Source organism: Pristiophorus japonicus, chromosome 11 (genome assembly GCF_044704955.1).
Source record: "Pristiophorus japonicus isolate sPriJap1 chromosome 11, sPriJap1.hap1, whole genome shotgun sequence".
Lineage (NCBI taxonomy): Eukaryota > Metazoa > Chordata > Chondrichthyes > Pristiophoridae > Pristiophorus > Pristiophorus japonicus.
The window spans coordinates 58,908,644-58,922,829 of NC_091987.1; the positions used below are offsets into that span (position 1 = coordinate 58,908,644).

Consider the following 14,186-nt stretch of genomic DNA (forward strand, 5'->3'; position numbering starts at 1 on the left):
CAGCCCCTGGGGATTTATCGGCCTTCTATCCCATCAATTTCCCTATCACAATTTCCTGACTAATAAGGATTTCCTTCAGGTCCTCCTTCTCGCTAGACCCTCGGTCCCCTAGTAATTCCAGAAGGTTATTTGTTTCTTCCTTAGTGAATACAGAACCAAAGTATTTGTTCAATTGGTCTGCCATTTCTTTGTTCCCCATTATAAACTCACCTGAATCCGACTGCAAGGGACCTATGTTTGTCTTCACTAATCTTTTTCTCTTCACATATTTATAAAAGCTTTTGCAGGAAGATTTTATGTTCCCTGCAAGCTTCCTCTCATACTCTATTTTCCGCCTCCTAATTAAACCCTTTGTCTTCCTCTGCTGAATTCTAAATTTCTCCCAGTCCTCAGGTTTGCTGCTTTTTCTGGCCAATTTATATATGAGGCTTGGAAATGCTCTGCGCTTGTGATCTATTAGTTCTTGGATCTCCTGATCATTTTCATCAAACCAGTCCTGGTGTTTTCTGGTTGGGTTACCAAGTGTCTGTTCACAGGCACTGGTTATGGAGGCCTGGAGGGCAGACCAAGCGCTGTGGGCGTTCAGCATCTCAGGGTCATCAAGGCATGCCAGGTTAGCTGTGAGGCGCTGGCTGTATAGGGTTCTCTTAGCTGGGTCTTTAAGTGCCTCGCAATTTACTTTTTTTGCGGCACTGTTTCTGCTGTCCCCTCTGCTTTGGGGCTATGTTAGTGTCGATGATGGATCGGATTAGGCGGTCGTCCGTCCAGCCCTCATCAGCTCCTGTCATGGCGCGGGTGATGCGCACATCCTTGCGATCCCTGGCTCGGACGATGACATAGTCGAGCAGGTGCCAGTGTTTGGAGCGAGGGTGTTGCCACGAAGCCTTGTATTTGTCCCTTTGGTGGAACGGTATTGGTGATGAGGAGTTCATGTTGTAGACCTTTTGTCAGGTACCGCTGGAGTTGGCTTTCCCTACATCCTCTCTGCCAATCACGCCTCCCCAGAGGGCTGTGTCTTTGCCGACCCTGGCGTTGAAGTCACCTCTGAGGATCAATTTGTCGCCCGCGGGGACGTAGGATAGGGATGTTTCGAGGTTGGAATACAAACCCTCTTTGGTCTCATCCGTTGCATCGAGTATTGGGGCGTATGCACTGATGACTGTGGCGCATTGGTTCCGGGATAGGGTGAATCGAAGAGCCATAAGGCGTTTGTTAACCCCGCAGCGGGAGTCTTTGAGGCGGTCGACCAGCTCATTTTTGATGGCGAAGCCGACTCCGTGATGGTGGCGCTCTTCCTCTGGTTTTCCTTTCCAGAAAAAGGTGTAACCTCCACTTTGTTCCTTGAGCTGGCCTTCCCTTGCCCGGTGGTTCTCACTTAGGGCGGCGATGTCGATGTCAAAGCGTCTAAGTTTGCGGGCGACTATGGCGTTGCAGCGTTCCGGCATGTCGCTGTTGGAGTTGTCCATGAGGGTCCTGACGTTCCAGGTCCCGAACTTCGTGTTAATGAAGTGGAAGATGCCTGTGTGAGAGTTCATTTAACGTGGGGTGGCCGCTGCACACCGGCAACCACACGGGCTTGACAGAGCACGGTCTTAGTCCAGTGACAAGGGGGTCCAAGACGACTGGAGACCTGGCACTGCTGTATGAGCTTAATTGCCTACAGCGAGATGTTGGCCGCAAGCTCGGCTCCGAGTAGCGCCCTTGATGGTAGGTGGCCCGATGCTTGATTGGGGACAGGCATTCGGAAGGTCAGTTGTCCGATGGAGTTCTGAGGAATGTTTTAAAAGTTTCTTCCAATGTTTTCCAAAGTTATTTAAAAGTTTCTCCAGAGGTTTCAAAAGAAAAATTCTCCAAGTTGTTTAAAAGTTTAAAATTTTTCCCAAATTGTTTAAAAAGTTTCTCAAGTTGATTAAAAGTTTAAATGTAGATTAAAAGTTAACTAAAAGTTGAATAACAGTCTAAAGTGTAAGTCAGTAGTCTACAGCCCAGTCAGTGTTCACTGCTAATGACCTAGGGCAGGTACAGCCTGTCATTGGACTGGGCCAGCTGGCTGGCTGAAGAGACCGAGTGTGCGAGGCTGAGCCGGGCCCTCTGGCCGAATGGACCTGGAGTATGAGGCTGGGTCAGGCCCTCTGGCCGAAGCGACCTGGAGTGCGAGGCTGGGTCAGACCGGCTTGCTGAAGGGACCTGGAGTGCGTCGTTGGGTCAGGCCCTCTTGCCGAAGGGACCTGGAGTGCGTCGTTTGGCCAGGCCGGCTGGCCGAAGGGACCTGAATTACGTCGTTGGGTCAGGCCCTCCGGTCGAAGGTAGCTGGAGTCCATCGTTGGGCCGGGCCGGCTGGCCGAAGTGTGCTGACCCACACCCCAGATATCACAATCTGCAAACGCAGTGCACTTCGAGCCTGCAACTTGCAACGTGATACTCAAACTGACCCGACCCTCTGTCTACTCACCAACCATTGGACTTTGTGCCAAGGGCAGACATCGACGATGAGATTCAACACCGCCTGCAGTGCGCCAGTGCAGCCTTTGGCCGCTTGAGAAGAGTGTTCGAAGATCAGGCCCTCAAATCATGGTCTACAGGGCTGTAGTGATACCCTCCTGTATGGTTCAGAAATGTGGGTCATATACAGTAGACACCTCAAATCGTTGGAGAAATACGGAAGATCCTGCAAATCCCCTGGGAGGACAGACGCACCAGTGTTAGCCAATGTGGCCAACATCCCCAGCATCGAAGCACTGACCACACTCGACCAGCTCCGTTGGACAGGCCACATTGTTCGCATGCCTGACACAAGACTCCCAAAGCAAGCGCTCTACTCGGAACTCCTACATGGTAAGCGAGCCCAAAGTGGGCAGAAGAAACTTTTCAAGGACACCCTCAAAGCCTCCTTGATAAAATGCAATGTCCCCACCGACACCTGGGAGTCCCTGGCCCTAAGTGGAGGAAGTGCATCCGGGAGGGTGTTGAACACCTTGAGTCTCATCGTCAAGAGCATGCAGAAACCAAGCACAGGCAGCGGAAGGAGCATGTGGCAAAACCAGTCCCACCCACCCTTTCCTTCAACGACTGTCTGTCCCACCTGTGACAGAGACTGTAATTCCCGTATTAGCCTGTTCAGTCACCCAAGAACTCATTTTTAGAGTGGAAACAAGTCTTCCTCAATTTCGAGGGACTGCCTAGGATGATGATGATGTTGAATAAGAAATATTTCATTCCATTTACCTCTGACTTTGACGAGGATAAACATTCTCAAATATCATTAGAAAGGAATTGAGCAAAGCAGCCACATGACTTTTAATGCAATTTTTACTGCTCACTCACCCATTTTTTAGCAGACAGTTGTGCAGAGTAATGAATCGCTGGAAGTGATTGCAAGGCAGTAATCCAATCAGAGTCACTTAGATGATGTCATAAACCAAGAAACAAAGTGTGAGTAGCTTATAACCATTATCTGAACTCTCAAAATTAGATTATTGCATTGAATCGCTCCAAGGTTTCTTTCATAATCTGTTAATTTTGTGTAGTTATGGGGCCTGTTATTCATGTGAGCTGAAGTATCCCAAGCATAAGTTGGGCGGTGTGCAGTGTGCTCATACCCAGTTTGAATTTTGAAAAACTAGACTGTATTTATGGGTTGATTTCATCAGAATGAATTGGACAGTAGCGAGATGCAGTTACCATTTCCTATTCTGCCTTGATCTTGGGGTGGTGGGCAGTTGGAAGGAAGAGTAATATGTGAGTCACTGCAGCTCTTAAAGGCCTTCAAAAGCTTAAAGGTTCAATCGTTTTTTTCATATTGGCTGAGGATCTTGTTGAAGAAGCTTGTGTAAATGCCTGGGAATAGTCGGGACAGAGCAGGGTACCATGCTGTGAGGCAATAGAAATCTTGCTTCAGCAAGTGCAGCCCAGAAGGGAATTCTGTGAACAATTGACTTTAGAAACAATGGGTCCAAGTTTACCCAGGAGTTGCTCCATTTTCTTTGGAGCAACTTGATTTTTTTGGAGTGTGTTAAAAAATCGCAATTCTGTCCACTTAATTTGTTCCAGTCTAAGTGAGTTAGTTAGGTTTTGTTTTATTTTAGTTTTTTTTTTCAAAAGGGGGCATTACCAGCCACAAACGCATGTTTTGGCAATTTAAGCAAGTTTAGACAGCTAAAAGTTACTCCAAACTAACTTAGACCAGCGTGGCCACTTGTGTCCGCACAGAAAAACCTTGGGATGAGCTAAGAAATCAACGCAGGTAACCAGAGATAGAGTGGGGAGGGGGAGGGGGGGAAGGGAAGTGAGAGGACCTTGCAAAGCACTAAACACCTTCACAATAACTAATACAGATCTTGTACTGTAATTTTTGCATAATTTACACATTCCACTATATAAAGCTTCATAAAATATGCACTTTTTAATATCATTTATACCAGAAGTTGAATTTTGATGGTGCTGACTGCCTTTCTTACTGCTCTTATCAGCAGACAGTCGAGGAACAACTTTTTTAATTCGAGCAGCTTGTTCTTTTTCTAAATCGTTTAAAGAAACTCTCCTCCTTCCGCCCCGACCCCCCGATCAAAACTTCCCCCCAGTCCACGATCAAAAGTCTCTCTGTACCAACCTGTTTCTTGTAGCCCTCAGAGCGATTTGAGTCTTGAACTCTCCAAATCATCAGGTCTGAATTTAGGTAGTTGGGTTTCGGGGGTTATTTTACTGAGGAAGGTTTCACAGCCAATTTTTTCCTCGTCCAACATCCCCAAATGTGAACACTTTTCCAGCAGGGGCAGAGGTCGGGACTTAGGAACTGGAGAAGCGTCGGGGGCTGAAGGAGCATCGGGGGAGGGGTGGTTGGGACTTGAGACTTGGGAACCAGAGAAGCATTGGGGGGAGGGGCAGGGGTTGGGACTCAGGAACCAGAGGAGCATTGGGACTGGAGTGGGGGGTGGGGCTGGGAAGGCGATTGTCGGCCGGAGGGGAGGATCAGACGCTTCGAGGAGGGGGGAACAGAGGTCTCGTGGAATCGGAGGTCTTGGGGTTAGAGGTCGGGGGAGATTGGATGCCTCAGGGTGTCCGATCGTGGAGCGTGATTGAGGCAGGGAAGGCAGTGGCTGGCCTATGCAGCAGGCCACTCGGCCAGGGATAGGGGCAGCGAACATCGGGTCGTCCCTTTGGCCAGGGATAGGGGCAGCGAGCATCGGGATGTGCTGGGATGGCGAGGAGCTACTGCGCATGCGCGCAGACTCCACTGCACATGCGCACAGCTGCCGACACGGTTTTTGGCACAGGGCTGTAGCTCCACCCCCCCACTGTGATTGCCATGCCACGCCAAGCCCTAGAACGGTCCACGGAGCGGGGAGAATAAGGAGGTACATTTTTGGTGCCGTTTTAGGAGCAGAAAGTCGGCGCACCTCGGGTAAGTGTGCCGGAAAAGGGGTTGGGGAAATTTGGGCCCATTGAAAGCGATAGTATAATGGTTTCCCTAATGTTTATTCTGGTCTCTCCCAATAGAAAATGATCCTGAGCCTGACTGTGGCTGCATTGTTTGACAGTATCGCCTATCTGATGGTAAGTAGGTAATACTTTTAATGGACAATACACATTTGATAGATTTTTTTTCAGTCTGAACACTTCAGAACTTACATTTAATCACAGTACTATATTAGTTATTCTAATGCTTTGTGTTAAACAGTCAGTTGTATAATTATTACTCAATTTCTTTTTCACTGTAGATTTTACAGAGAAACAAAAGTAATGTTTTAATACTGTATCCTTTACTAGAGTAGGTTAATTAAACAGAAATGACTTGTGATAGAAACAAGCTATGCTGGCACACTTCTAGTTAATAATACCAGAAAGATATTTAACCATCCAATCCTAAATATATCAGACTATTATGTGAATTTGCTTTTTTTTTTTAAATGGTATATTTTTTTTGTAAGCACTATTTGGAGGTACTTTATGTTACAACAAAATCTTTTAAAATTCTTATTACCCCAAAATATTTTGTTGTGATTTTTATAATTTTAAATGGGTTATTTATCAAATTATTTCAGAAAAATACAAATTTGTGCCAAACAGCAAAGATGTCCTTTTTGAAGTAGTTTGATACAGTAATGGTTTGTAATATAGTACAGCAATAGTTTTGAAGATTATCGAAACTTTAAAATACAGTAGGATTGTCTCTTTTTAAACGAAGTAAATATGCGTGTGATGAAAAATATACATTTCTCTATTTAAAATAAAACCAGTGATTTGCATATTTTGGAAATTGATTTGGTTTCTACTCAGCTGTATGAAACTTTCCTTTTGTAACAGGGGGAGGTTATCCCAGATGGTGTCCTGTGCAACTTTCAGGCCTGGTGGCTTACATACTTTGGTGAGTGCTATGCTTCTTTTCATATACAGCAAACCCAAAGCTTGTTCTGCTGATTTCTAGTATGATAACACACTTAACATCAAACAATATTTGTGTATTTCCTCTTTCTGCTGCTGTTTATTTGAAATGGTCTCCTTTAATAGTGAATTAACAGGTAACTATTAAAAAAAAATAGTGAAATTAATACTAGAATGTTTATGATATGTCCTTACTATACAGTACAAATGCACACAAGGCCCATACTAGAGAGATCACTCTGTGACCAGTCCTTTATTAGCCAGCACTGAAGTGGGGAAGATTAGTGGAGCTTCCCCTTTTATACCTGAAAGTCCAGGTTAGGAGTGTCTTCCACAAGTTCACCACTTAGTGGTCAGTGTTCTCACGGTGTACAACTTAGGTCAGTTTATACATGGATTACAATGACAGTGGAATACATGACATCACCTTCCCCCCCCCCCCAAAGTCTTATAGGGATCACAGGTTAAGTCTCTCTGATGGTTTACGCTCCCTTGTAGAGCACCTGAGTTGGGGCTCCGGTTGTTGGGGCGCTGGCCTGAGTGTCTGCTGTTTGCGGTGCCTCAGGCCTGTCCAGACTGCCCACAGTGACTGGCTCTCCTCCACTTGGTTCCGGTGTTTGGTCACCTGTGGTGGAGTGAACTCTACATCGTGTTCTTCCTCTGCTTTTTGTTTGAATCACGTGCTTGCGGCAGATTTGTCCATTGGTAAGTTTAACTACCAGAATCCTATTCCCCTCTTTGGCAATCACAGTGCCTGCGAGCTATTTGGGCCCTGCAGCGTAGTTGAGAACAAAGACAGGGTCATTGACATCAATAAATCGCGCCCTCGCATTCCCGTCATGGTAGTCACATTGTGACCGGCGCCTGCTCTCAACAATTTCTTTCATGGTGGGGTGTATAAGGGATAACCTGGTTTTGAGCGTCCTTTTCATTAGTAGCTCTGCGGGTGGAACCTCTGTGAGCGAATGTGGTCGGGATCTATTGGCCAACAGGAGGCGTGATAAGCGGTTTTGTAGGGAACCCTCTTGGATTCTGAGCATCCCCTGTTTGATTATCTGCACTGCTCGTTCCGCCTGGCCGTTTGAAGCCAGCTTGAACGGTGCCATTCTGACATGGTTGATTCCATTTCCTGCCATGAAGTCCTGGAATTCAATGCTTGTAAAGCACGGGCCATTATTGCTGACCAAGACATCCGGTAGACCGTGGGCGGCGAACATTGCCCGTAGACTTTCTACCGTGGCAGAGGATGTGTTTGAATTGAGAATGTTACACTCGATCCATTTGGAGTAGGCGTCTACTACAACCAAAAACATTTTTCCCATGAAAGGACCTGCGTAGTCCACATGGATGCATGACCATGGCTTGGCGTGCCAGGACCAGGGGCTAAGGGGGGCTTCCCTGGCCGCATTGCCCAGCTGGGCACACGTGTTGCACCTGCGAACACAAAGTTCCAGGTCTGCATCTATCCCTGACCACCAAAAGTGTGACCTGGCAATTGCCTTCATCATGACAATGCCCGGGTGCTCATTGTGGCGTTCTCGGATGAACGCCTCTCTGCCCATCTGGGGGATGACTACTCGGTTTCCCCATAGTAGGCAATCGGCCCGAATCGAGAGTTCATCCTTGCGCCTGTGAAATGGTTTAAATTCCTCAGGGCATGCCCCATACGTGGCTGCCCAGTCCCCATTCAGGACACATTTCTTGACTGAAATCAGTAACGAGTCTCTCTTTGTCCAGACTTTGATCTATTGGGCTGTCACGGGTGAGTCTTCGCTTTCGAAAGCTTCAACAGCCATGACCGTCTCAGCAGCATGCTCGGTTGCCCCCTCGGTGGTGGCTAGAGGGAGCCTGCTGAGTGCATCGGCGCAGTTTTCAGTGCCCGGTCTGTGCCGAATTGTATAGTCATAGGCGGCTAACGTGAGTGCCCACCTCTGTATGCAGGCCGACGCATTTGCATTTATGGCCTTGTTGTCGGCCAAAAGGGACGTTAGGGGTTTGTGATCTGTCTCCAGCTCAAATTTCCTGCCAAATAGGTACTGGTGCATTTTCTTTTTATTGCATATACACATGCAAGCACTTCCTTTTCTATCATCCCATAGCCCCTTTCTGCCTGAGACAGACTTCTGGAGGCATAAACTACCGACTGTAACTGACCCTTGACATTAACATGCTGCAACACACACCCGACCCCATAGGATGATGCATCGCACGTTAAAACAAGTTTCTTACATGGGTCCTATAGCGTTAACAGATTGTTGGAGCATAACAAGTTGCGTGCTCTATCAAAAGCCCTTTCCTGGCTGTCCCCCCAGACCCATTCGTGACCTTTGCAGAGGAGCACGTGTAGCGGCTCTAACAGCGTGCTCAATTTGGGAAGAAAGTTACCAAAATAGTTCAGGAGCCCCAGGAATGAAAGCAGCTCCATCGTGTTCCGGGGTCTGGGGGCTCTCTGGATCGCTTCTGTTTTGGACGCAGTAGGTCTGATCCCGTCTGCTGCTACCCTCATCCCCAGGAATTCTACTTCTGGAGCTAGGAAGACGCACTTCGCCTTTTTCACTCGCAGCCCTACTTGGTCCAGTCTGCGTAGCACCTCCTCCAGGTTGTGGAGGTGTTCTTCAGTATCACAATCCGTGATGAGGATATCGTCTTGAAAAACCACCGTCCTTGGAATCGACTTGAGGAGACTTTCTATGCTTCGTTGAAAGATCGCGGCGGCCGAGCGAATCCCGAACGGACATCTGTTGTACTCAAACAACCCCTTGTGTGTCGTGATGGTGGTCAGCTTCTTCGACTCACTCGCCAGCTCCTGGGTTGTGTAAGCTGAGGTCAGGTCCAATTTTGAAAAAAGTTTGTCACCGGATAGCGTTGCAAAGAGGTCCTCCGCTCTTGGTAGCGGGTACTGGTCTTCGAGTGACACCTGATTGATGGTGGACTTGTAATCACCACATATCCTGACCGACCCATCCGCCTTGAGCACCGGCACAATCGAGCTCGCCCAGTCACTGAATTCGACTGGCGAGATGATGCCTTCCCTCAGCAGGCGGTCCAATTCGCCTTCTATCTTTACCCGCATCACGTACGGCACCGCTCTGGCCTTGTGGTGTACTGGCCTGGCGTCCGTGTTTATGTGAATCACTACCTTGATCCCCATGAAAGTGCCAATGCCGGGTTGAAATAGTGAGTCAAATTTGTCCAGGATCTGTGAGAATGATACTCGCTCCACAGAAGAAATTGCATTGACATCGCCCCATTTCCAGTTCATGACAGCAAGTCAACTCCTCCCCAGCAGTGTGGGACCGTCCCCCGGGAGAATCCAGAGTGGCAGTCTGTTCTCCGAATCTTTGTGGATGACGACTACCGTGGCGCTGCCTAGCACCGGAATGATCTCCTTTGTATATGTCCATAGCTGTGCGTCAATCGGCAATAATTTTGGCCTCCTGGCCTTGGACGCCCACAACTTGTCGAACTGTTTGATACTCATCATAGAAACATAGAAAATAGGTGCAGGAGCAGGCCATTCAGCCCTTCTAGCCTGCACCGCCATTCAATGAGTTCATGGCTGAACATGAAACTTCAGTACCCCCTTCCTGCTTTCACGCCATACCCCTTGATCCCCCGAGTAGTAAGGACTTCATCTAACTCCCTTTTGAATATATTTAGTGAATTGGCCTCAACTACTTTCTGTGGTAGAGAATTCCACAGGTTCACCACTCTCTGGGTGAAGAAGTTTCTCCTCATCTCGGTCCTAAATGGCTTACCCCTTATCCTTAGACTGTGTCCCCTGGTTCTGGACTTCCCCAACATTGGGAACATTCTTCCTGCATCCAACCTGTCCAAACCCGTCAGAATTTTAAACGTTTCTATGAGGTCCCCTCTCACTCTTCTGAACTCCAGTGAATACAAGCCCAGTTGATCCAGTCTTTCTTGATAGGTCAGTCCCACCATCCCAGGAATCAGTCTGGTGAATCTTCACTGCACTCCCTCAATAGCAAGAATGTCCTTCCTCAAGTTAGGAGACCAAAACTGTACACAATACTCCAGGTGTGGCCTCACCAAGGCCCTGTACAACTGTAGCAACACCTCCCTGCCCCTGTACTCAAATCCCCTCGCTATGAAGCCCAACATGCCATTTGCTTTCTTAACCGCCTGCTGTACCTGCATGCCAACCTTCAATGACTGATGTACCATGACACCCAGGTCTCGTTGCACCTTCCCTTTTCCTAATCTGTCACCATTCAGATAATAGTCTGTCTCTCTGTTTTTACCACCAAAGTGGATAACCTCACATTTATCCACATTATACTTCATCTGCCATGCATTTGCCCACTCACCTAACCTATCCAAGTCACTCTGCAGCCTCATAGCATCCTCCTCGCAGCTCACACTGCCACCCAACTTAGTGTCATCCGCAAATTTGGAGATACTACATTTAATCCCCTCGTCTAAATCATTAATGTACAATGTAAACAGCTGGGGCCCCAGCACAGAACCTTGCGGTACCCCACTAGTCACTGGCTGCCATTCTGAAAAGTACCCATTTACTCCTACTCTTTGCTTCCTGTCTGACAACCAGTTCTCAATCCACGTCAGCACACTACCCCCAATCCCATGTGCTTTAACTTTGCACATTAATCTCTTGTGTGGGACCTTGTCGAAAGCCTTCTGAAAGTCCAAATATACCACATCAACTGGTTCTCCTTTGTCCACTTTACTGGAAACATCCTCAAAAAATTCCAGAAGATTTGTCAAGCATGATCTCCCTTTCACAAATCCATGCTGACTTGGACCTATCATGTCACCATTTTCCAAATGTGCTGCTATGACATCCTTAATAATTGATTCCATCATTTTACCCACTACTGAGGTCAGGCTGACCGGTCTATAATTCCCTGCTTTCTCTCTCCCTCCTTTTTTAAAAAGTGGGGTTACATTGGCTACCCTCCACTCGATAGGAACTGATCCAGAGTCAATGGAATGTTGGAAAATGACTGTCAATGCATCCGCTATTTCCAAGGTTACCTCCTTAAGTACTCTGGGATGCAGTCCATCAGGCCCTGGGGATTTATCGGCCTTCAATCCCATCAATTTCCCCAACACAATTTCCCGACTAATAAAGATTTCCCTCAGTTCCTCCTCCTTACTAGACCCTCTGACCCCTTTTATATCTGGAAGGTTGTTTGTGTCCTCCTTAGTGAATACTGAACCAAAGTACTTGTTCAATTGGTCTGCCATTTCTTTGTTCCCCGTTATGACTTCCCCTGATTCTGACTGCAGGGGACCTACGTTTATCTTTACTAACCTTTTTCTCTTTGCATACCTATAGAAACTTTTGCAATCCGCCTTAATGTTCCCTGCAAGCTTCTTCTCGTACTCCATTTTCCCTGCCCTAATCAAACCCTTTGTCCTCCTCTGCTGAGTTCTAAATTTCTCCCAGTCCCCAGGTTCGCTGCTATTTCTGGCCAATTTGTATGCCACTTCCTTGGCTTTAATACTATCCCTGATTTCCCTAGATAGCCACGGTTGAGCCACCTTCCCTTTTTTATTTTTACGCCAGACAGGAATGTGCAATTGTTGTAATTCATCCATGCGGTCTCTAAATGTCTGCCATTGCCCATCCACAGTCAACCCCTTAAGTATCATTCGCCAATCTATCTTAGCCAATTCACGCCTCATACCTTCAAAGTTACCCTTCTTTAAGTTCTGGACCATGGTCTCTGAATTAACTGTTTCATTCTCCATCCTAATGTAGAATTCCACCATATTATGGTCACTCTTCCCCAAGGGGCCTCGCACAATGAGATAATTAATTAATCCTCTCTCATTACACAACACCCAGTCTAAGATGGCCTCTCCCCTAGTTGGTTCCTCGACATATTGGTCTAGAAAACCATCCCTTATGCACTCCAGGAAATCCTCCTCCACTGTATTGCTTCCAATTTGGCTAGCCCAATCTATATGCATATTAAAGTCACCCATTATAACTGCTGCACCTTTATTGTATGCACTCCTAATTTCCTGTTTGATGCCCTCCCCAACATCACTACTACTGTTTGGAGGTCTGTGCACAACTCCCACTAACGTTTTTTGCCCTTTAGTGTTCTGCAGCTCTACCCATATAGATTCCACATCATCCAGGCTAATGTCTTTCCTAACTATTGCATTAATCTCCTCTTTAACCAGCAATGTTACCCCACCTCCTTTTCCTTTTATTCTATCCTTCCTGAATGCTGAATACCCCTGGATGTTGAGTTCCCAGCTCTGATCATCCTGGAGCCACGTCTCCGTAATCCCAATCACATCATATTTGTTAACATCTATTTGCACAGTTAATTCATCCACCTTATTGCGGCTACTCCTTGCATTAAGACACAAAGCCTTCAGGCTTGCTTTTTTAACACCCTGGCTAGCCCCCGTGTCTAGCTCTATTGATACTGGGATGACATTGAGGAGCACTTTCATCATTATCAGTAGGGTCGTGGTGTATGATCTGTATATGTGCTCCACATGAACTCGCTGAACTTCAGCTTCCAGCGATTTCCCCCAGTGTCCATTTGGCCTCGTAGGGCTTACATCGGGCCCGTCCTCCTCGTATATCAACCTGGCTGCTGGCTTCCTGCACACACGCGCCAAGTGATCGCTGACGTTGCAGTTTCTGCAGGTATATTGCTGATACCTTCAAGCTCTGGCTGTGCGTTTGCCTCCACACCTCCAACATGAGCCGTTGTTGGAAACAAAAGGTCCATTACCAGTCGATCGTCTCTGACTGTCTCTGTAACTGTCCTTAAACGCACCATTGACAGGTGCGGGCGGGGACGGGGAGCGGGCGGGTAAGTGAAGCTGAGTCCACGGCCAGATCAGCCATGATCTTGTTGAATGGCGGAGCAGGCTCGAGGGGCTAGATGGCCTACTCCTGTTCCTAATTCTTAGGTTCTTATGTAGGTGTTGATGGCCTCATTACTGGCTGCATTGTCCCTTGCTATGGCTCGCCATTGTCTCTGTTGAATTCCCCCTTTGGGTTCGACTACATGCTCGGCCATGTCCGATTACCCCTGTCTGCCTGGAGAACTGTGTGCTGTGTTAACAATGTTGATTCCCTGTCCATTTTCTGCATTTAAACCAAGATTTTTGTCAAACATCATTCTGGTCTCTTCCTCCCCTGAGATAAATGTCTGGGCCATCAAAGCCGCCGTTTCCAGGGTCAAGTCTTTGGTCTCAATCAGTTTCCTGAAAACTCCAGCGTGCCCGATGCCCTCAATTTAAAAAAAAAGTCTCGCAGCATCTCCGCTCTGCATGCATCTGGGAACTTACATAGTTGCCTGAGATCTGCCACGAAGTCTTGAACGCTTTGCCCTTCTTGCCGCCAGTGCGTGTAAAACCGATGTCTCGCCATGTGCATGCTGCTCGCCGGTTTAAAGTGTTCCCCGATCAACATACTGAGCTCTTCAAATGTCTTGTCCGCCGGCTTCTCTGGCGCTCGAAAGTCCTTCATCAGGGAGTGCGTCCTGGATCCACAAACCGTCAGGAGATGAGCCCTGCGTTTGTCGGCCGAATCCTGTCCCAACCATTCCTTAGTGACGAAACTTTGCTGTCGTCTCTCAATAAAATCGTCCCAATCATCACCAACACAGTACCTCTCGTCTGTGCTGCTCGTGGCCATGCTCGCGTGGTTTAAATCCCAGTTTCTCGTCGCCAATGATATGTCCTTACTATACAGTACAAATGCACACGAGGCCCATACTCGAGAGATGGTCACTCTGTGACCAGTCCTATATTGGCCAGCACTGGAGTGGAGAAGATGGGTGGAG

The 14,186-nt window shown here is 47.5% G+C and overlaps 1 protein-coding gene across 2 annotated transcripts in view; it reads left to right on the forward strand.

Moving 5' to 3' along the window:
- The window catches only part of LOC139276035 (cyclic AMP receptor-like protein A), a 458,883-nt gene that overhangs the window by 97,781 nt on the left and 346,916 nt on the right, over positions 1-14,186 (forward strand). For both annotated transcript variants that reach the window (XM_070893418.1, XM_070893419.1), the window contains exons 4-5: positions 5,497-5,553; positions 6,304-6,364. In XM_070893418.1, the coding sequence (XP_070749519.1) occupies positions 5,497-5,553; positions 6,304-6,364 (118 nt within the window). The remainder of the gene's footprint in view (positions 1-5,496; positions 5,554-6,303; positions 6,365-14,186) is intronic.